At 38.1% G+C, this 21067-nt stretch overlaps 1 protein-coding gene across 1 annotated transcript in view; it reads right to left on the bottom strand.

The window, feature by feature from the left end:
• The window catches only part of LOC139940728 (phosphatidylinositide phosphatase SAC2-like), a 47506-nt gene that overhangs the window by 18273 nt on the left and 8166 nt on the right, over positions 1-21067 (bottom strand). The window contains exons 3-6 of the mRNA XM_071937095.1: positions 8671-8807; positions 4371-4493; positions 2833-2905; positions 163-296 (exon numbers count right to left, since the gene is read on the bottom strand). Coding sequence (XP_071793196.1) covers positions 163-296; positions 2833-2905; positions 4371-4493; positions 8671-8807 — 467 coding nt within the window. The remainder of the gene's footprint in view (positions 1-162; positions 297-2832; positions 2906-4370; positions 4494-8670; positions 8808-21067) is intronic.

Genomic DNA, 21067 nt, shown 5'->3' with positions numbered 1-21067 from the left:
AATCCAGAGGAAAGTTTTCTGCTCGACGCACAAAAACAAGGGTCTTAGAATGGGACTTATCCGTCTCAGTCTCAATTACACATAGCATTGATTTGAAGAGAAAAAAAAACAAGAGGTGACTGCACCATGAGAAGGTCTCTATAACCTTAATCACTTTCTTACCTTGCATGAAAAGATGTCTTGAAGCATGTACTGATTCCAAAAGAATCTCTCATCCCAGTCATGTCCCCCGTCTCCTGCATTCTGCCGCTGTAGGGTATTAGTTAAGTCCCCTGTTCGGGTGTAATAGAACCAATCTACAAAAGAGAGATAACAAGAATAAAGAAGAAAATCACTTTAAAGGCCATTGATGGTTTTTGTTATACTGCAAATGGGCACGCTTTGAATATCTGATGGGTAAGTAAAAGTAAAGAAGGCTATGTTTTTCCATGATCGGGTCACAATTTCTAAAAAAACTTGTTAGTTTTGTTAACAGTAATTGCTGAAAAGGGCAGACTTACAAATGTAACTATTAGTTTTGTCTTTTCTTTGTAATGCATAATGTACAGTACTGGTGTACTGGCCAAATAATTGGTTTGTTAAATGAAGCAGTTCTTTTAAATTAAAATGGCAAACCTATGAGAAAAATTTAAAATTTCATCAGAAGACAGGGGGAATGGCCAGGGTCACCGAAGCGATTGCCTCCAGGTCCAATGAAGCTGTGTGGTACCAGGCCTACATGCTCTGTATGAGGTAAAGCAATATTACTCAATCAATATTTTGCTTTGTAGCGATAACATCTCACCATCACCCAGCATTTCCCTAGAGGTTGACATAGTCCTGGAAGGGAAAAGGTGTTTTTCTTGCTTGATTAATTATCGCCTCCTTAAACAACCTCGTCAGCTTCCTAACGTTTCCTTTTGTACAGTCAACTCCGCAGGGGACGCTGTGATTTCTATTTTCCTAACATGGTTTATTGCAGTGCTAAACTGCACTATGTATACATCTACATGTAGGGTGATATTAAATGTGTGAACATATTTAAGGAACTTGAACTTTACATCTATGGTTAGTAAGCAATTAGCAGTAGACGCTCCTGTACAGCTTTGTGTAGAGCTTAATTGAGCGAGTCTCTTTGGAAACAAGGTGTGTCATTTAAAGATTTAGACAATTACAAACCCCTTAATAAACTATGGTAAAACTCTTTTTTTTTTATTTTTCAATTTGATGTCAAGGCCGAAATGAATTTCTCATCGGGGATAATAAAGTGAACTGAATTGAATTGAATTAAACAGCAAGAAAGCTTTAGAAGATACCTTAATCTTATCAGAGTTTTCTACTATAGTTGGCTAGAGCATTTATGACCCTGTTTTGCTTCTCAATCATTTCCTTATTTTATGAGAAAGAAAAAAACTTTTTGAAATATGTAGAAATTGCCTCCTGAATTGTACTCTTTCAAAAAAGGTGTAATCTTAGAGAAATTGAAACAATATTGTTCAAAAGAGAGCTCTAGAACAATTTGACTTTCATAACTGAAAGTGGCAAAGCTTCAGAAGAATTTACTTTGCTTTTGCAATTTGTATGAACCAGAGGCCAATTTCATAGAGCTAAGCACGAAAATAGCTTGCTTATTTTACACATGTTACTCGCCAATTTCATGCCATTAACATGTACATTGCTTGTGGCTGGTATTTAGCTGTTGTGTACTTAGCATAACAATTGAGTGGAGTCTTGGCCGGTAATCTGATTTTACTAAGCAAGGAATTTTTTGCTTAAGTAAAATTTTGTGCTTAAGCAGCTCTATGAAATTGGGCCCTGGCTTTAGAAATTTAACAACAGATGGGTTACACAAACAGATAGATTCACAAGCAGAGACACATTTTGTGTTTATACAATGTACAAGATAACAGGGAACAAAATCGGCACTAGAGTAGCCGACAAAATCAAGCTTTTCACAGGAAAGCAAGGAAATTGTGTTTAAGTGCATGTACGCATTTTACCTGTTACTAATCATTGTTCGCTCATGCAGACAGTACAGAAATTTTGCGCTTAACGGAGAATGAAGACTGTAAGCACAGAATTCCTCAGTAAGCCGTACTGTAAAATTGGCCCTTAAAGGCAGTGGACACAATTGGTAATTACTCAAAATAATTATTAGCATAAAACCTTACTTGGTAACAAGTAATGGGGAGAGGTTGGTAGTATAAAACATTGTGAGAAACGGCTCCCTTTGAAATGGAGTAGTTTTCGAGAAAGAAGTAATTTTCCACGAATTTGATTTTGAGACCTCAAGTTTAGAATTTGAGGTCTCAAAATCAAGCATCTGAAAGCACACAACTTCGTGTGACAAGGGTGTTTTTTTCTTTCATAGTTATCTCGCAACTCCAACGACCAATCAAGCTCAAATTTTCACAGGTTTGTTATTTTATGCATGTTGAGATACAGCAAGTGAGGAGACTGGTCTTTGACAATTACCAATAGTGCCCACTGGCTTTAATGCCAGATTACTGGCACTGGAATCAAACATTTCAAGTTCTAAACCAACACTGCTTAATTTTCCTGTTCAATACTTGATTCATTATGTATTCATACAGTCAATTTCCTTTCTGGTTTCCAATAACCAAATCCAAGACTGATTGATAAACACACACTAGATCTTGCCACTCGTCTTAACACTTGCGAATTATTAATGACTCTTTAATCATCTTCAAGCACTGTTATTCCAACAGCTTTCAATTTGAGCAAAAAAGCGCATACACTTTCATTTATATCATATGCTGCACGTATACCATTCTTTTTTTATCTCTGAAAAATGAGTATGACAAATAGCCGGGAGCAAGAAACCAGACCCACCTGAATCAGTGAACATCTTCCGTAGCTCCTCCATGATTCGCTTCTCATGTTTTTCTCTTTCTTTCACCTCCTTCTGTGAGACGAGAAGAAAAAGGGAAGAAGCTCAGTAAGACATTTTGCACACAGGGGAGGTTGCGATGGTTGCCTCATCTCAATGTTGTATTGTAAGAGCAAGATCGGTAATTATTTTATTAAGTAAAGATTGACTGAATAATTACCAATGACGGATCTTTGACAAGGTTGACATGGCATAATTGTGATGGATCAAGCAAAGAGAGTGGTTCATCGACCTAGGTCATTTTAAATTTGTTTAAAAAAAAAAAGCATTATCTATGTTTAAATACTGTAAAACCCTGTTGATATCGCCTTTGGTTAATAAGTAGAAAAACAAAGAGATGAGAGAGAATAAAACTGAGAAAAAAAGGGTTTAAAGTCAAGTTGTTTATTGAACATACATCGGCAGTACGGCACATTTTCTTTCATCATAATTTTAACCTCTTGTTAATGTTATTTATCAGGAAGGAAGTTGCCAACAAAAAAGGGAAAATAAATATATTTTAGCATTTTACTGAAAATTTCACCCTTATTAAACTGTTTTGTCTCGTTTTAACTTTTTCTCATTTTCTCTGAGTGGTATCTTTCACTACAACTTTCACTTCTGTGGACCCTACTTTGGACCAGGGTATTATTTACTGCTCGGCCATGACACGCCGCAATATAATAATAAGTAATAAATAAATAAACAACACCAATCCATATGTGACCCTTTTCACCATGGCAGCTCGTTAGTTTAGTAGTTTTTGAACCTGTCCTAGAATTGAAGAAATGATGGAGGAAGGTCATTGGTTCTAATCCTGCCTAAGGTGATAATTATAGACAGGTTTTTTTTTCTGTAGGACTCGGAAAGTAATTGACAACACTGTGCTTATATAATACAATGGTTTAAGGAAACACACAATCATACCAAACTTCATGTATTAATGTATTTCATTACACACCCAATAGGGCAAAAACAAGTTCTCAAATATGCAACCATATGGAGACATCTTTTGTTCTTGGACACGTTGTCCCTGTTTATAAGACTTTCCCAATTCCTTGTGGAGCACCCTGGGCCCAATTTCATGGCTCTGCTTACTGCCGAATTCTGCGCTTACGATCACGATTCCCCGCTTACGTGCAAGCGCCGAATTTCTGCGCTAGCCTTGTAAGCGTAGAATGCCTAGTAACGTGAAGTACGCACGCGCAGAAGCCAAAATTCGCTGCTAACCCATGAAATACGCTTGCCGTAAGCACAGAATTCCCTGCTTCTGTAAGCGCCGATTCTGTGCTTACGGTAAGCAGAGCCATGAAATTGGGCCCAGGTCTTTAGAATTTCCCTATGGAGTCCTTTTATTTTCCCTTTTTTGTTTTGTCCTTGGTCTCCAGAAACATGAGCACAGCATTCCCCAGAAGATGGTCAGAGCACACTCTTGAGCAGAACAACCACTACCCACAAAAGATGATTTTTCATGGTGTCACCTCAAACCTTACTGACTTACCTTCCTGACTTGTGTGACTGCCTTGATACTGTTCCATGTCTTGGTGAGGGCTTTCTGTTGAGCTGAAGCTGGCTTCATTATCATCTTGGTCTTCTTCATACCAAAGTGATGTTTAGCACATCTCTGTAGCCAATAAGGAAAGAGAGTACATTATAACAAGCCGTCCAATTTAGAGCATAAAGATCTACATCTTGAACATTTGAAAACTTTTACATTGATGGGCGGAACCACTTCACATTGGATGAGGTCATTTTCAGCCAAACTTTTTTCAAAATGAATTAAGGTTAATGTTGTGAATGCTCAGCCCCCGATTTCACGAAACTCATCGCAAGTAGCGACGCATCGTAGGGTTTGCGAACTCGTCGCCAGACCTATAAGACACGTTACGGCTGCGACGAGTTCGCAACTTACGACGTGTAATCGGTCGCAACTTGCACTTGCAACGCGACGCAGCGCTTCGTGAAATCGGGGGCAGATCAAGTTTAGAATGTCCTTTATTGGTTGGGGCCACATACTGGACTGGGTGATGAATAATAACCATCCTTATGTAGCGTGCACAGGCAGGCAGGCTCCAACAGTGCTACTACAATGTAAGTGCGATTCACTTCCCATATAGAAAGAGGGACAAAGGGTACTGGAATCCATGCTATGAACCTCCCTTTTTCTGAAGGTAATTGTGTAAAACCATCCTCCGTGGTAAAACCTGACTTTTACAATTTTGTTGTACAAGGATTATGCGAGATCCAAAGTTTTCACTGAACATTTAAGAATCTCCAGTTTATTTCCACATTTCTTGACAAAAAAACTTTATCAAGTTTAACTGCTCTTTAATACTGTAGGTTGAACTACAAGAAATGTATGCAAAAATTAAATTAAAATAAAAAGTTCAATCCCAAAGCACGCCCTGCAGCCAGCTAAAAACGGGTTGCAATTTGCATTCGTTTGGTATGCTGTCCTCACACACACATTAATCCTCATCACACACAAATTACGAGTGTACCATTTTATACTAGAGGGAGCCTAGTCAGGACTCAACGAGTTCAACGCATGCAGCATGAGTGGTTCATTTTCCAGCGTTTAATGTGCAACACCACAGGCAGGGTCACCTGAGTAAGAGCGCATTATATGTCCCTTGGGGTCCAGCTTCAAACCATCAAACCGAATCTTATTGCATTTAACATGGATTTAAGACTGTACTTTCCTCATCTCATGCTACACTACACTCTTTTTTTTTTAGGGTTTGGCTCCGGGCTTGGACTCGGCCGAGGGCTATAGGCTCCATCTGCCTGTTCGAAGCCCAGTACTGAAATCACACAATAACATACAGATCCTAAGCCAGGACTACAATTTAAAAAAAAAATCATTATTTATAATCTTGGAAATGTTTTTTAAATGGGCCCCTACAATCATCCCTGCTGCCATTCCTTGGCAGGCACACACTGTACGTATACATGTACTCCACTACACCAAGCATTGTATGTGAAGTATCACAAGCATCTTCAAGTTTCGACTGACTGACGCAACTACATTTATATAGCACCAGTGTGACGTGAGATGTAACATAAGACTACATAGGGTCTACTACATTCACATGGTACTATTTATTTCAATTCTGAACCAACAGGGCCCAATTTCATAGAGCTGCTAAAGCACAAAAGTTTGCTTAGTATGAAAATTTTACCTTGATAAAAACAGGATTACCAACCATAGCCTATTTCCATGTGATTTTCAGGATTTTTAAAGCAAACAACAGCTGAATACCAGTAACAAGCAATATGCAACAAATGGACATTTGGATGGTAATCCTATTTTTATCAAAAACAAATTTCATGCTAAGCAAATTTTTGTAAGTAACAGCTCTATGAAATTGGGCCCAGCACTATTTCATCATGTATGCAAATTATGTGATATGTACATACAATGTACAAGCATCAAATGAACATAAATAATTACTCAAATGTATAGAGGCAGGGGGCATATATGTACAGTGGTATGTGAAACTGTAAATTCATCTGATTTGTTAATTTTGACTGAAAACAACTGATACGAAAACAATTAACCAAAATAAACAAGAATCTTGAACTAAATTCCACCACACACAAATTGTGTTGAATTCCCTTCAATGTGCCTCCCTACAATCAACATGTTTATGTACTGTGTAGCTCGCTAACCTTGAACACTAAACAAGGTAAGACAATATGGAGACAATTTCTATACTTTCAACACCCCATGAAATGACCTTCTGTGTAGTCTGGTTTGCTCTACTAATGGGTCCACAAATCACTCTATCCTCTTTAACGAGAGACAGTTTAATCATCGGCAGATTTCTACATGATCGGGCTATTCCTGGGTTTCCTCTAGAGTGACGCCACAGTGTGAACTCAGAGACAGTTGAGCAATATGCAAATCTGGCTCACTGGCTTCGATAGTGACTGCTTCTTTTCTCTTTCACTTGGTTATTTAGCTGTAAATAATCTTCAATGTGCAGGAATAACCACATAGACCTTTTCGCAAATACCGGGGCGCGCGCGTAAAGCTTGGAATTAGGTGCATTGTGGTCTTGCTGGTATCCAAATTTGATCCATATATATCCCACAATGCACCTCATTCAACAGTCTGCGCTTGCGCATTGGTATTTGCGATAAGGTCTATGGCCATCATGCATGAATTCATTAAAGCATGGAGAAAGTATGGTTGAACAGACACGACATGCAGGATGTCACATCATTGTAAACAATAATAAACAACGCCATTTAAAAACATACAGCTTGTACGCAACTGAAAAACTCAATAACAACTATTTAATAATGGCATTCAGAGAAGAAAGTATTCTAAAAAATAACACAAATTGGGGATCTGCAAAAATGTGTTCAATGAAAGATTCTAATAGCAATACTATAGACGATGTGACCTGCGACATCACATGTTTACAAAAGAGCCACAGAACCTGGACTTCCTACAGGCACGATTTGTACACAGCATAACGGAAGAAATCATAAAATCTTATATTTTATGGAGATTGCACTGTCTCATTCCTATCACCTTTTGATAAGATGAAAGGGGGCGCGTCCCATAACTTGTCCAGCTTTTACTTTCATAACTCTTGGATTTATGTGGAAATTATGACACAAAATGTCAAGTTTCCCATATGACCAGTGTAGTATCTTGCCTGCCAGAATACGTGTACTTAAAGGTAAACAAAGTTCACATGGTCTATATGAACAGTTATCTCACAAAATGATCTAGATCAATTTTAGGGGTGTGGCCACTCCTGGGGTTTCTGGATTAAGGTCATAGCCTACAGCAGCTGCTTGATTGAAGAGAAATGTCTTGGGTTTGGCTACATGTAAGGCTCTGGCTCGCTCTATAAAGCAGATAAGCTGAAAGGTGGGTGACAACATTGATTGACCCACATTATGAATGCAGCATAAACGCAACAACATCTGCTGCACAATTTTTGTCTGCACTTTTTAGTGTAACATTAAAATAATTTTGTTCAACTATGTTTGACCATGATATGACCGATGTGGCACACAACTTCATCTGCACAATCCACACAATTGTCAGTATCAATAGTCTTTTAACCACAACAAACAAACGCACAAATGCACAATCACTTTGCAGCAATATGCAGTATTTCACGGCTCAGTGAATTCATACAAGCGCACCCTAAAGGCAGCAGTTCTCTGATATTATTGGAATACGCAGATGGGCCGACGATCCTTAACACCCAGGATTGAATCTTGGTGGATTTAATCTCTCAGAAGGCCAAGAGTTTGAGTGTGGCGTGTACACCAGGCACGATACCTTATCTGCATCTATGCCCCTAATCATTGCCTTGGTGCCCCTAGAGCATGATGATTTGCTGGAGTAACTCATTTAAATTTCTCTTTATTTTGTAGAGAAGCTGTTTACCAAGGAAAAACAACTGTCTTGCCTTACAAGAATGATCGTATCAGGCCTGTAACCTTGCTTACGTATAACATACTTTGTTAACCATCTTATGTGGATGACAGAAAAACAAACAATGTTTAAGATGGTCATTTCTAAGTCTACTCCTTTGTGCCTTTTCTCCTCATCTTTTTTTTTTTTTATTTTTAGCTTGAGCTCCAATTAGAACTTTGTGCTGAAACATTAGAGGTCCGACACAAGTTTACAGAGTTAAAATTATTCCATTATTATTCGCCTTCACCTTCTATTCAAGTGAGATATTATTCTTGAAGGAATTGATAAAAGTTACCTCTTGAGTAAAAGGTGGATTGCCCTTTCAAAAGGCGAAAGAAAAACATTTAAACATTACCTCAATATCGATGTCTGGATGTCCACTGTCGGACAAGGGCAGGATAGCAATCTTTGTAATGCAATATACATTATGGCCTCCTGGTAATGTGCCGACTAAACGCTGACCACTGATCAGTAAAAGTTGCCAACTGGAATCTAGACAGATAAAAACACAAAATTTACAACAAATGAAAAGTTCATCACAAAAAGATTTCACATTATTAGTAAAAACAAAATCAAATAGTGCAAAACAAACAGGGTACTTCATAATCCATACTCTTAACTGCTAATAGACCATAAGGATGCTGCCACTACATATATCTCAGCCATGTTTCCTGTATCTTTAAAAAAATAAAGAATTCTAATATTCATTGTACAAAAAGGAATCAGCCTATTTCTCCTTCCAGCCTCAGTATGGCTACATTAATTTGAATGGGAGAAAATCAAAATGGCCGCATCATAATAAAGGTCTACTGGGAATCGGGGAAAGTAATTGCACAATTAGCAAAAATATACAGATTTTTTGTTATAATCTACATTACTCCCTTATACACATTCACACCGGACCCTTTGGATGAGCTACCCATGAATTGTCTTCCATTTTGAGCTACCCATGATTTGTCTTCCATTTAACTCTCTGATTTCTGTTTGGATGCCTTCAGTCACATCCTTGTGTTTATATTCCACAGCCTCCAGCTGCGGTCACTGCTCAAGCCATGTTTATTTGCATCCTACTGCTGTGATTGCTTTCACAGTCATTAAGCTCCGGCCTCGTTTCAGCATCAGTTTGTCCTCAACCGTCATTTATCAGGATGTAATTCATTTATCGAATGGCCCGATGCACTAATATTACGCAGAGGTTTTCTGTGAGTGTGAGCAACTCCTGTAGCTGTTTTTCCTGCTCTTCATATGTATGTTTTATATCCTGACCAAGGGTCCTTCGCTTTACATGTTCCACATTGGATTTAAGGTTATGCCTTATCGCATATCTCATAGAATTAAAGCGAGACAATTGTTTTAAAAAGTTCGATTGCGTTTGGGATTTGGCTTTACACAAATTTAAATTCCTGAAAATGTTTTTCATTATCCTCTTGGTCAAAAGATTAAAAAGTCCCTGCATGTCAGGGGTGTTGTAGAGATGTATTTATACACCCATTATAAAAAACTTAAAACAAGAGATTTGGAAACAAGATATTGTCACAGATATTGAAGCCAAAAGAAGACCTCTAAAAAGAAAATTAAAAAAGTAATCAAGTAAAATTCTGACAGGCAGCCCTTTTCAATATATCACATAATGAGTGGTCACCTGCCCGATGCAATGTTTTGGTTACTTGTTCTACCCGGGGAGCTTCTTTACTATGGGAGTAAAGCACTGTATGCTCTGTATTTTCCCCAAGTTGTGGGTTCAAACCCCACACAAGTATAGGCCTAATGCCTGTGGATTTTGTTTTACAGGATTTGGGAAAGTACTGAGCCTAGTATACAGTGTACACACATCGGTCTTCGACGCCCTTGCTCCATGGTTTACTACATCCATGGTTTAACTACAAAATATTCCTCAACACTGCTGTGAGATCTGAGAGGAGTGAGAGTGTACATACCCTTTGACGGTCTGTAATCTGCACTCGTACATGCAGAATACAAAAGGGCTTTATAATCTGATCACTGTCAACTCTGGATGTATTTATTGATTCTCGTGGCCCGTCATAATACCATTTGAGTCTCAGAAAGGTGACGATCATACTGCATCTGCACGTACTCCCCGGCTGATGCTTAGAACATATTTAATCACTCGACTCCCAGAGTGTGCTTCAATCAATGGAACATCAATACATCGTACCTTACCGGTTTTAAAGAGAAGGTTCACCATTGATGAATACTATGCTTTACATTTGGCTTAACATGCCTTAATTAGAAGATTAAAAAGCACGGACAAATAATAGACAAGACATCTAATTAGCCGTTATTGGCTTGGAGTGTACGTAATATCTTTGAAGGCAGTGTCAGTAAACGATCTTCCTTGTATAGCATAGTAATGCTTACACAAAATTTATCATTTGCTACTCAAATTTCACCATTTGCTACTCAATATTAGCATTCTGTGGCAACACAAATTTCATTCTAAATATTTTGCTATGCAAAAATTGTGGTGAAATATTTCCCTAGGTGTATTGAGAAGTTGCAGTTCTGGTGTATGGTATCGTCTCTTAAAAACTAAGCATAAGAAAATTGAATTATGCGCTTTAAACAGAATGAAAAGTGAAGGGAGAAGAATAAATGATGGACATCCCTTTTAAGTCTGTCTGCTGGTTATGCCATAAAACGCCAAGCTGTACGCCTCAAATCACACAGACTAGACAAGATTTGAATATATTTAATGAAAAATCCCTTTGGATGGAATGATCTGTCCGGATTCTAACACCTACGATTATTATTTGACATCCAGCTTTCAGATGGGGAGTAAATTCATCTTTGATTTTTTTTTTTTTTTCAATGCTTGAAATAAATTTAGTCTGTCTACTTGTTATGATATGAAACGTCAAGCTGTACAACTGAAAACGCAGAGCCCTGAGAGTTTAAGACAGTAACAATGAAAGCTTGAGATTTGCAGGCCTGTATGCTTCGTTTCCGAAAGGGCAAGGGCACCAAGGCATTTTCTCCCTGGTAATGGGCACCCTATAAGGAAATTGTAAATTTACACTGGAGCATTTCAAGGGCACCAAGACAATGACCTGGGGGCATGGAGGCAATTGTTTTTTACACTAGAGCATTTTCAGGGCACCAAGGCACCTAGGAAGGGGCATGGAGGCAGTCGCATGCACCTTTGTTGCCTCCGTAAATTATCAGGCCTGGATTTGAAGAATGTGGAAATTCTCTAACTTGGGGCCACCCTGGGTTCCTGCCTTATTCTGAACCCAGAACCTACCCATGTAACACTTCAGGTTTACAAACTCTGCGTATTACCAGAATACAAAATTACAAGTTTTGACATGTGGACTGTATCTTTCTCCCTTTGGAGACTACTTTACTTCTTTAAGACATTTTTATAGCTCAGGGAGGTATTGACTTTGAGAAAAATTCTGAAATCAGGAAAACTCCCAATCCAAGATGTCCTTGATGGTTTCATCGAAACATGACATTGTGGTCAGGTGACAAATGTCTGCCAAAGGTTGTTGGTTCAAACCCCGCTCTGGTCACTTTATCTTTGTATCTTTGTTTTACCCTAAATCATTTAAACAAATTAAGTGGTTTATTAATTAATATCTAAAATATAAAAGTTGTATCCCCTTAAGGTGATCCCCTGCCGCTAACCAGGTTGTATTGTAAACTTGGGTGTGGCGTATGGCTTCTGACTGGTACCTCAAACAAAGATTTTGACAAACAGGGAGACCACCAACGAAGGGCTAGCTCTTTTGATAGAGCACCGGGTACGCTAATCTGGAGGTCGTTGGTTCAAATTCCGCTCCACTCAAATTTTCTTTGTTCAGAATTCCAAATAATTAGAACTTACATACATGTAATACATACATTTACTTTTACAATATAGGCCTACATCCATGTTGTCTCAATCCCACCCTAGGTGCATTCATTACTTGTCAATGGGTGATCCATAAATCAATTCACAAGCAGATGGACTTTGCTATTTTTGGAACTTTTCTTAGAATAAGTTGTACTCTTAAACAAAAAGTCAAAGGTAAGACATACAGTTACCATTATGCAAGGTAATGAGCGAGATTAGAAATTAAATAAAATATAATTCTTGCAAAGGGCACAGAACAGTAATTGTTTCAAGTTGTTTTATTCTTTCAAAATTGTGAACATTTTTTGCACTACTCTCAGTTCGTTTTATTGCAGAAATAACATTGTTTTATAGGAAAATAATTTTCAACATAAATGCTTTTTTAGAGGTAAAGCTGGAGTTTGCCTTTTATTTGTCACTATTTTCATAAAGAGTTAGGCATGTCAGATGTTGTGTTTTATGAGGGTTTGCAAAAATTGCACAACAAAGTTACACTATTGCACACTCCTTTGTCAGTGTGAAATTGCGCACACTTTAAAATGTGAATATCTCAGAACACTGTCAGCTCCCTTTGTTACATCAGGCCTAGAATGCCCCTGGTGCCGATCCCGTGTATTTGCCTTGGTGCCCTTAAAAAGGTCCCTATTGACTTTAAGATTTTCCATTGGAAGTGCCCTTTGCAAAACTAAAATGGCTGTACCCTGTAAAAAATAAAAGTCTCTCCACCCCCCCCCCCCCCCCCCTCTGTGACATGCCCATCTCCCTATGAAACCAGTGATGAATGCATCGTGTCTCCAGTCTCTATGTTTTCATGTTACATCATAGACTAGTGGCTCTGTACCCACCCTAACCCATCTGTATCGTGTTCAGATATTGACACATTGAGTTCCATTGTGCATTTGGAGCATGAACGAGCCCGTCCGACCATGAATGACTGAACGTGCGTAGTTCTTAATATATACAGCTAGCTTAATCTAATCAAAGGAGAGTTTAAACGAAGTGCAAGGTTAGCCAGTACCAGGAAGACCCAATGCAGTCACATCACACTACAGTTTAAGGCTGTGCCGGCAAATAATATCCAATGTCAATACGTGTTTATGAAGAGAATGCCCATATCAGAAATGAGCAGAATAAAAAATAGTAACAAAAATATAATTGTGCATTTAAGAAAAGTTGAGAATAAAACTTACAGCAAATACCTCCAAGTAAAAATTGACCCAGATCTATTGCTCCATGGTATGACACAACATTAACCACAACATCAGAGTTAGTTTTTAAAGGTAGGCCTACTGTATGTCATGTTCAAATCCTGGAATTACTGCAAGACCGCCACAGAGGTCATGACCTCTGTTGCCCTGGTCTTGGCCATGGTGCCCCTTCAAATATTTATCCAGGCCTGGAGCTGCCTGAACCACTCAACATGCTCTCCAGTTGGTCCAGCTGGCTATAGTTTACTTTTGAAAAGCATAAGCCTACCCGTTTAATATGACACTGGCTAGTCACCTTTTATTACATATAGGACCCCCAGTAATACAGGCATGTAAGGCAGGTATGTTGTTTCATATCGAATAACGAAAAACACCTGAAAAACTTTGATGTGCTTTACACAAGATAATAAATTGAATAATGTCTGCATTTTTCTGAAAAATTGGGTTTCTTGGTGCTTTATAAATGAGTACTTCCTGTGTCGGTTTTGCTTTACTTGGTTTGACCTACCAACCCATCTGTAATTTTTTTAAATTGAATGGCTTCCATAATCAAATCTAAACACTGAAAAAAAAAGTAATGCCTCAATTGAAGCTGATATTTTAGATCATTTATAAGGTCCCCAACATCAGTAGTGTTAAATGGCTTTACCTGGCTTGAAAACAAGCAACTAGTAGTGTAACCAGAAACAAAATTGCTGCTCTTGGCCATTTTCTTCTTCTTTTTTTAATTTGTTAATGTGTTATTTATACATTATTTATGAATTTTGATTTTCAGTGATTTTTTTTAACCAACCAAACCACCCACAATTTTGAAAGCGCCATCCACACAACATCCCCTGATCGCCAGGGTTAAATTTCATCACTTCCTTGGGGAACTCAGGTAAAATAGAAAATCCTGCAGCAAACATAAAACCTTGGAGCAGGTTTTAAAGCCAGTTTTATCTGATAGGGAACTTCTTTAGAGTGAGCTTAAATGTCCTTCATTATGCTGGAACACACTCCAGCGTCTTTTACTGCCAAATGTGACAGAAATGTAGTGTTAAATTTAGACTGCGCACTTGTGCAGTTCCGGTTCAAGGCTTGTGGCAGCATCAGTGAAGATTTTAAAAGAGTAAAATTTCTTCATGTCAAGTTTTTAGTACAACTTGAGAGTATAATAATATGATTTGAGAGTAAGAGTAACCCTTTATTAAGGGGTTATAAAACAATCTTAAGCTCACCTCTGCATGTAAACAGGTAAGCCTAGACTTGTGGACACGTCGTTAATGGTCCCACGCGGTGAGATAGTCAAGTTGTGGCGGTGCTCTCGTGAGATCAATGCTCCCGCGCAAACTGCTGGTTGACTTCTAATTGGACCATAGTCGTGGGAGCGATAGTCTCGCGGGTACAGCAGTCTCTCGAGAATACCGCGGGAATCGCGGGGAGAGTCGGAACGCTTTCACCGCGACAGGTATTTAACGACTTGTCCACAAGTCTAAGGTAAGCCATATATTTACTTTGGCAAATCATAAAGGATTAGGATTGGATTGGGATTAGAGTTTCATTTCTGCGTATTCAGCCACTTCCTCGAAAGAATAACACTATAGAAAACATTTCTGATAAAGACCCAAGGCTACGGCAACCAAGAACAAGGACTTTGAAGTATCCTTCTCTACCTAAAATGTACTTGATACCTACTGCAGGAAGTCCACTGAGTTTCCGATTCATTTCAAAAATGCCTACATGAACGAACAACACTCAAGCCCATTGTAAATTTTGACGTCATCACCTTTTGTCAGTAAGCTTTTTAAAAGTCAAGCTGTCAAGATTTCCATGGCAACGTATTGAAGTCTATTTTTGCATGTAACGCATCCTACATCTTTCATAATGATCCTTAAAGTGGAAGACGTATATAGTTCAGTAGTTTTAAAGCCATTATGAACTTTCGGAACAGAAAAAAAATGAAAGTTCACAGATTTATCAATAACTTACAGGGTTTACAGAAGGTAATGGTAAAAGACTTCTCTTGAAATGTTATTCCATGAAATGCTTTCCTTTTTTGAGAAAACATTAAAACAATTATAAATTCTCGATAACGAGAATTACGGATTTAGTTTAAACACATGTCATGACACAGCGAAACGTGCGGAAACAAGGTATGGGTTTTCCTGTTATTTTCTCCCGACTCCGATGACCGATTGAGCCTAAATTTTCACAGGTTTGTTATTTTATATAAGTTGTGATACACGAAGTGTGGGCCTCTGGACAATACTGTTTACCAAAAGTGTCCAATGGCTTTAAGGAGCAAGAAGAAACAGGAGTTTTTTGCATAAAATAAGTTTACCATCAAACTAAAATCAGGCTGTACTAACATGAAGAGACAAGTATGGCGAGAGAGCATTTGGGAATCAGTAGGTTGCACTCAGCTACATGTACATTGTCTACAAAATTATAGCAACAAACATGTCCGCCTAATTTTATAACTATAAGGAATAAGAAACTAAACAGTTTTACTTGAGATTGTGTGTCAACCGGTCAACAGGATTTTCAGAAAACAGAGAAAATCTACTGTTTAGATATTTCCAAATGTGTATGAAAAAAACACCCCAAAAAAACCCATTATGAATTCAAGTCTTGACTAATTTCCAATGCTACATACGGCGCACTTTACATTTTCTTGCCTGATCTCCTTCTCTGTGTGAGCACATACATTTCGCGAATTATGAAAAACCCTTGAAAACATCCCGTCTTCTGGGAGCCGGTATGCAGTCCCTGGCTGGTATCCATGGCAACGAATGTTTGCACAGACACATTTTCTGTTCCTAGCTATCTTCAGTTTTGGGTCAACATGATTAGCAAACCACGCCATCTGTCAAACAGCAAAAGTGGCAACGCTGAATATTGTTTTCATGGAGGCTGGCTGAGCGTCTTCCCAATTATTTACATCTGTATACAAATGTTTTGCTCTGAGCCAAAAGGCCAATATTCCAATAAATATTTATTTTTTATTAATATTAAATACATTTGTGGTAATCAAACCAATATATTAAACTTGCTCAACCTTATGGTTGGGGAGCGCCATTCTTTGATCTATGACGTGCATCCTTCCATAACACTATCAGTCAATCACAAATAAAAGGGATTTTATTTAACAGCCTGTCCGACCGTTTCAAATCCCATGGTTGTAATGCGTACTTCTAGTGTACATGTACGTGTCACGCATAACTGCTATTACACGACTGTACTTTACCTATGGTACAAGTTATAAAAGCATGGCATGTTATTCTACATACATCCCACTCTAGTCATTTCTTTGTTCAACCCTATTACACGACTGTACTTTACCTATGGTACAAGTTATAAAAGCATGGCATGTTATTCTACATACATCCCACTCTAGTCATTACTTTGTTCAACCCCAAAACTCATTTAAAAATTTACCCAGTCAGTTTACCTTGTGGTTTATAATGATATAATATAAAAAAACATAATTATACATTTTACCAAACTCCCACAAAAAAAACTAAAAGCCCTGCCAGTTTTTCTACAAAAGCCAGTTTTAAAAATTAATGTCTTATTGTTTTGTTTGTTTGTTATTTTTAAATGATTGGAGCAAAGGTTTACTCTACACTAGTACATTGTAGAGGCTTTTTTTAAAAGCCCAGCCAGTTTTTTTACAAAAGTAAAAAAGTAAAGCCCAGTTTTATATAAAAATGTGTCGGGCGGCCATTTTGGAGGAAAAAAATTAATAAAAACAGGACGCTAAACATGTTTTTTTATTTGTTTGGCCTAAAAGCAGCATTTCAATTCCATTTTTGTTAATTCCAGACACCTGTGTTACATGTATGACAACAGGTGCGCACTGAATGGTATCAAACAAGCTCTCATTGTGAAGTGTGTCTGGGAATTTTATGTCGACACATTTTAATGTAAAAAGGTCACACCCTTCAATAAAACAAAACAAAAGAGTAAACAGGGTGTTTGGAGTGTCTCTGTTTGGGTGTGTCTCTGATCTCAACGCAAGGGTGTACTTGGGTTTCACGTTTCACCACATACAAATGTAGATGTTCACCGTAAGAACTTGAGAATCCTCCTTACCAATTACCAATAAAACTAAAATAGTATGATTGTGTTGTTTAAGCACAAGCAATGTTACTCCATTTTTTATTATTGTACTACAAGTAAACAATGATCTGCTTAAATTGTTACTCATTTTCACAAGTTGGTTGATGGACGGTGTGTTAGGTTTATTGAAAGCTAGAGAATGTGACAGAATTCCCTTTCCAATTTTCACAAGTTGGTTGATGGTGTGTTTATTGAAAGCTGGAGAATGTGACAGGATTTTCTTTCCTGGAAATAAAACCCTTGAACTATTGGCTGATTTGAACTTGGCTTAAAAGAACACGTTGCCTTGGAACGGACGAGTTGGTCAAAACAAAAGCGTTTGTAACCGTTTTTTATATAATGCATATGGTTGGAAAGATGTTTTAAAAGTAGAATACAATGATCCACACAAGTTTGCCTCGAAATTGCGTGGTTTTTCTTCTACTGTGCAAACTAACACGGTCAGCCATTTATGGGAGTCAAAATTTTGACCCCCATAAATGGCCGACGTGTTAGTCGTCGAGGTAAAAAGAAAACCACGCAATTTCGAGGCATGTTTGTGTGGATCATTGTATTCTGCTTTTACAACATCTTTCTACCCATATGCATTTTATAAAAAACAGTTACAAACGCTTTTCAAAGACCAACTCGACCGATCCAAGGCAATGTGTCCCTTTAAAACCAATACAGTTTTTTTTAAACAACACTAACAAGCAGACATTTTCAGGAAGCTATCACACAATACATTGATCAGAACAATGCAAGTCAATTGAACAATTGTATCATGACCTCAACTTCAGAACAGGACGCTGACTATTCATCATACCTTATAGACAAATTGGGCACTTCCAATGAACGTCATCAAACAATGTGATCATTTGATAACATGAACGTCGGATCACATCATCAGCAGGGTTATGCCCCATACACAAGCTAACACATCGGGCTGATACATTTATGCACTATTTTCTTGCTAAAATGCGCAAATTTTGGCCGACACGCACAACTTAGAAAATATACAGCTAAAGTAATTTTGTAAAAACTTCAGGAGAAAATCATAGAATGCTCCAGGGCTTTTAAAACCAGGATAAACACCAAGAAGAAAACATTCAGAAGACTTTGGCTCCAGAGTGCCCCCACATTTTGGAGAAAAAACCTTGCGAAAACCCTGCTGATCAGGTACACGTATTCTACATGTATCTGGTTTACTTCATGATTCTGCTCTGTGATACCCTGGTCTAGCCGCTTCCCAGATAGTATCATAAGCTTGGGTGTGATCCAGGGCTATATTGCTGATACAGGTAGAATGGCACCCCCACACAAAGATGTTGACAAAATAGGGAGACCAGCACGTAAATAGGGCTACAAAGCTCAGGTTTTAGAGTGCCGATGTTTATCCGGATAATGATGGTTCAGATCTTGCTCAAGTAAATTTTTCATAGTTTAGGCCGAACCCCAAATTATTTAAAAACTAACTGTATCCTGATGTCATTTTCCCGTGTGGTTCGTTACTTGATTCAAACACCCTTCAATACTTCATGCAGCCAATTTCCTCTTGGGGAAAAACAACCTTGTCCTTAGAACTTGTTTAGTTTTAAACGATACTCCAACTTCGAAACTAACATGTGACTTATAGGCAGTGCAAACATTGAACAATCGATTTGCACAAACCATCCATGAACAATGATTAATTGTTCAATTTTTGAGTCAACAGAAAAACTTCCAGCACACAAGAGCAGCTAAACGGGGTTCACTGAACTCGTCCCGAGTGTTCAACTCCTCATTGTCAAGTCTCAACTTATCCCCAGACAGGTGTGCACAAAAGCTCAAAAATGTTTCTTGTTATAATCAAATCATTATTTTGCAATGCTGTCAATATTAGTCATTGAGGATTATTGAATGCTTACATTCAACTATAAACATTGACCTAAAGGTAGGGTCATCGTTTGTCAATGTAATGCTGACTTTGCTTATTGGCAAATTGGTTCAGGAAAAAATACAATAGAAGTCACCTGTGAAAGTATCAGCTGAATACAGTGTCCACTTGTTGAGAAAACAGCCAAAAAGGCTGGTACAGTACGTCACACCAACAAAGAATCAATCCTTGTTTTAAATGGTGACAGTTACCAAACGCCTCTAGCTGCAGCATTGCAAACGGACACCAGCTCTAACAAAAATCTGAGATTGAATTGCTTCTCAGATTCAAATGTTTTTATCGATATCTAATAAACGGAAGCATTTTCGTTGAAGTACTTTCGCAGGATGCTTTCTATGATCACCATAGACCAACGAGTGTTTTCCAATCGCCTCATGACAAAACAAAAATCCTGTTTAAGCCCTTTGCTTACAACTCAATACCGCAGCGGCTGTCCAAAGGACTTCACCAGTCGGCCCTTTCACACTTGGATCTCCTCAACCTCTGATTTTCCCCAGCAAATGGGCATACCCCGGGGAATTCGCAGTGCGAACATCTTCAATCACTTGAAGGCTACACTTACATGTATAAGGAAGAAGAATAGCAACGCACCCCTGCTCTGGAGAATGCGCAAGCGGTAAAACCCTCATAGTATTCTTGAAACATGCTTTCAGAACCCTGTGGAATACAAAACTACACAGGAGCAGTGTAAAAAAGCGCCGGGGTAACATCTCATGGGCCTTCCAAGGGCTTTATTTCACAGGGATAAGAGAGAACACAGTGTGAAAAGGGCTCAAAGACACTGGAAACTATTGGTAATTGTCAAAGACCAGTCTTCTCACTTGGTGTATCTCAACATATGCATAAAATAACAAAGCTGTGGAAATTTGAGCTCAATTGGTCAATCAAGTTTGGAGATAACTATGAAATAAAAAACACCCTTGTCACACGAAGTTGTGTGCTTTCAGATGGGTTTTCAGATGCTTGATTTCGAGACCTCAAATTCATGGAAAATTACTTCTTTCTCCAAAACTACATCACTTCAGAGGGAGCCGTTTCTCACAGTGTTTATACTATCAACCCCTCCCTATTACTCGTTACCAAGTAAGGTTTTATGCTAATAATTGTATTGAGTAATTACCAATAGGGTCCACTGCCTTTAATACATGAAACACCACAATACACTTCTTATTACATGCTGGTACACCACGTCAATATCAGGAGACATTATGACGTGTAACGTACTTGTCAGGTAAGATCCAATTATCTTTCCACAGGAACAAGAATCAATAAATATAAATAAAGTTTGACCTTGCCTTCACTGGCAGCTTGTCTGCTAGGCTTTTCTAAGGTGATAATCTCAACCACTTAAAAATATTTTTAGTCAGGTTGGATAGAGACTGGAATTAAAAGAGTTATTAAAATAAAGTTTTACCAATAACAATTGTATTATTATTTGTGATACTTTTGCTATGTTTTGCATTTATAACTTTGCATTTGTGTGCCTGTACTTTTGAAGAATACTCTTGATATTCTTATAGTTGGTATAGAGAGACTCACTATTATAATTACACTTATTAAAGGCAGTGGACACTATTGGTAATTACTCAAAATAATTATTACCATAAAACCTTACTTGGTAACCAGTAAACGAGTAATGGGGAGAGGTTGATATAGTATAAAACATTGT

Source organism: Asterias amurensis, chromosome 8, assembly GCF_032118995.1.
Source record: "Asterias amurensis chromosome 8, ASM3211899v1".
NCBI lineage: Eukaryota > Metazoa > Echinodermata > Asteroidea > Forcipulatida > Asteriidae > Asterias > Asterias amurensis.
The sequence above is the reverse complement of the archived record's forward strand: the minus strand, read 5'-3'. Positions and strand labels throughout refer to the sequence as shown.